The 2,854-nt window shown below is 54.7% G+C and overlaps 1 protein-coding gene across 1 annotated transcript; it reads left to right on the top strand.

The window, feature by feature from the left end:
- The first annotated feature begins 329 nt into the window (after positions 1 to 329).
- On the top strand, positions 330 to 2,419 carry LOC101779726 (GDSL esterase/lipase At4g10955). The gene is made up of 2 exons (XM_004983597.4): positions 330 to 1,473; positions 1,600 to 2,419. Exons 1-2 carry the CDS (start codon positions 1,409 to 1,411, stop codon positions 2,336 to 2,338), a joined length of 804 nt encoding a protein of 267 aa, XP_004983654.1. The 5' UTR covers positions 330 to 1,408; the 3' UTR covers positions 2,339 to 2,419.
- Positions 2,420 to 2,854: the final 435 nt, after the last annotated feature.

Here is a 2,854-nt window from a genome sequence, read left to right as displayed (position 1 = left end):
AACGAGTCATGGCGAGAAAAGTGGATCAGATAGCTCATGCATGTAGTCGTTAGTGGTGATCTGCATGTAGAGAGATGTGCCTTGCATGTAGGAAGGTGATTAGTGACCACGGGAGAGTTTGGTCGGGTCGTACGGCCAGACGTGGCTCAACCAGTGTGTGCGTGCGTGTTTATTTAAGTCGTTGTAATCACCGCGTTCATCAGGCTGTGGTGAAGAGAATAGAGGAGCTGTGGGCGCTGGTGTGCAGTGCCGTGAAAAAGAGACTCCTCGTGTGTGCCTCTGCTTGTGAATGTGTACGTGTTTACCATACACAGAGTGATCATAAGAGTTTCACGAGTTCGTGAGGAGATTGATAGATTTGGTCATTTCCAACAGTACAGGGTATAATTGAAAATATGTAAAATGGCATTGTTAGAATATATCAAATACTCCTCGTCTTAATTATCCTCATCTTCTTACCTTTCACTCCTCGTCTCTTCGTTTCCAATCGCTCGCACGCACACTGGGCTGGCGGCGGCGACTCCGCAGCTGGAGGCGGTGAGGAAGAAGGAGGTCAGGTACGAGAAGATCCGGACCATCGAGAAGGGCCACCGGCGGCACTTCCACGACGACATCACCGTCGTCGTGCTGTTCCTCGACAGGTGCAGGTCCGGATCGGAGGACATCGACGGCACCTACGCGCCCGTCGACGTCTTCTCCTGCAGCCCCGCCGGCAACCACGAGGACCCGACCAGGCCCGTCCTGCGTTGAGGTTGGTCTCGGATTCTCGGCTGGTGCTCCTCGTGCTATCCAGAGATTGATGAACATACTGTTCTTTCTTTCTTTCGGTGCTTGATCCGATCGCTCTCTAAACGAGAGGTACACGTGAATCGAGCCGTTTCCCGTTCAAGGAGAATTTGCCTGCAAAGAAATGCTATTATCGAATCGAACATACTGTGTCGTAAACGTACTGTCATCCTTCATCAGTTCCTTCTTTCGTTTTAAGAGAATGTGAATGTTCTACTGCATTCCAACGATCCTGCTTTCTAGTATCTGTTCTTCCCGGTGTTCTTCATAGCCGCCGGCGGCGAGCTCCTTGAGACGAGTGAGCAGCGAAAATATATGTCGTGCTAATTACAATTTTACCCGTACAAAAAATAGTCTATACTCTATACTACCACCAGATAGTATTGTGCACGTAAAATAGCTCAAAAAAGGCAAAGCTTTGCCCCACTAGCTAAGCAAATTCGGCGTAATCCTGCGCCACCCCCGGGGTCGGGGGTATATATCGGGCGCCTCCCCTGCCAGACCTTCCCTACGACATCGACGGCAGCTGAAACACACAGAGGCACAGGGAGATCGATCGATCGGTGTTCAAGAGAAAGAGTCAGTGGTTGGCTTGGTTGGTTTCTGATTATTCTTGGTGGCCATGGCAATGGCACAGCAAGCGAGCTTGTCCTGCTCGACTTGGAGAGAGCTCACCAACACGAGCTGGTGAGTGCTCGATCCCAACGCGATCGATCGATCGATCGATAGATCACTTGTTAGCTGTGTTGATTCTTGATGCAGCTCGATCCAGGAATGTCTGTTCTGATCCAGATAATTGCATTCTTATCGCAGGAGGGACGACGACTACAGGCGCATGGTGATGGCGTACCTGATCGAGGCGGTGTACCTGCTGGAGCTGGAGCGGCAGGAGCGCCGGGACGCGGCGGCGGTGGCGCAGCAGTGGTGGAAGCCGTTCCAGTACCGCCTGGCGCACGAGCTGGTGGACGACCGCGACGGCGCCATCTTCGAGCGCGACCACCACGCGGACGCCGCCGGCCGGCCCAGCCCCAGCGGCGCCCCGAGTGCCGTCGTCGCGTTCCGGGGCACGCTCCTGCGCGCGCCCACCATCCGCCGCGACGTCGAGGACGAGCTCCGCCTCCTGGCCCGGAACAGCCTCCGGGGCTCCGCGCGCCTCGCGCGCGCCCTGCAGGCGCTCAGGGCCACCATCGACAGGTTCGGCTCCGAGAACGTGTGCGTCTGCGGCCACTCCCTGGGCGCCGGCTTCGCGCGCCAGGTCGGCCGGATGCTCACGGCCTCGTCGCCGCGGCACCCGCGCCAGCACCACCAGCAGCAGCAGCAGGCGGCCGCCGCCGCCGCCGCCGCGTCGGTCGAGTTCCACCTCTTCAACGCGCCCTACCTGTCCCTGCCCATGGGTGTCAGGAGCGTGGTCAAGACGGCGGACTGCCTGCTCAAGGCGCTCCGCTCCGGCGCCGCCACCGTCGGCAGGTGGCACGGCAAGGCGCTCCGCAACGTGGCCTACGCCAACTGCATCCTCGGCTACACCAGGCTCGAGAGCAGCAGGAAGTTGTGACTTGTGAGGATCGGATGCGATGCCGATGCTGACCTGACCCCGTTGCACGAACCAAACTGTACCTACGCGATCAAGACCTGTGTGTGTGTGTATGAATCTGATCATCATCTTGTAGAAATTCAATTCTAGGAGACGAATAAGCATCTGTCCGGAGGATATGCAAGGCTTTGCATGCGTGCTTTGCTTTGTACGGCGTAAGAAAAAAAAATCGACAGTCTGAGAATTGTGAATTATTAATAGTAGCAGATATGTTCTTCATGGATGTGCCCCCAAACTGTCGTGTTTGCAAGTAAAATCGATTGCTGAAAACCGGAGGAAATCATGGGTAAACTGTGATCAGAACAAACGTAGGAGTAAAGGACTAGCGAACATGATTTCTTCTACCAAAAATTCCTTTTTGATTGGTTTGTAGAGCGATGGGCCTAACTTTTTTTTTCACAGGCACTTATTTCATTAAGAGGAAAGAAATAAGTTTACATAGAAGGACAATCTGTCATCCAGGAATGATGACATGCC

This window comes from Setaria italica, chromosome IX (genome assembly GCF_000263155.2).
Source record: "Setaria italica strain Yugu1 chromosome IX, Setaria_italica_v2.0, whole genome shotgun sequence".
NCBI lineage: Eukaryota > Viridiplantae > Streptophyta > Magnoliopsida > Poales > Poaceae > Setaria > Setaria italica.
The sequence above is the reverse complement of the archived record's forward strand: the minus strand, read 5'-3'. Positions and strand labels throughout refer to the sequence as shown.

Excerpts from the sequence above, each read along its gene's own strand:
- LOC101779726 (XM_004983597.4), top strand. The coding sequence starts at position 1,409 with ATGGCAATGGCACAGCAAGCGAGCTTGTCCTGCTCGACTTGGAGAGAG. Across the intron at positions 1,474-1,599 it reads GAGCTCACCAACACGAGCTG|GAGGGACGACGACTACAGGC; the intron begins GTGAGTGCTCGA and ends TTCTTATCGCAG.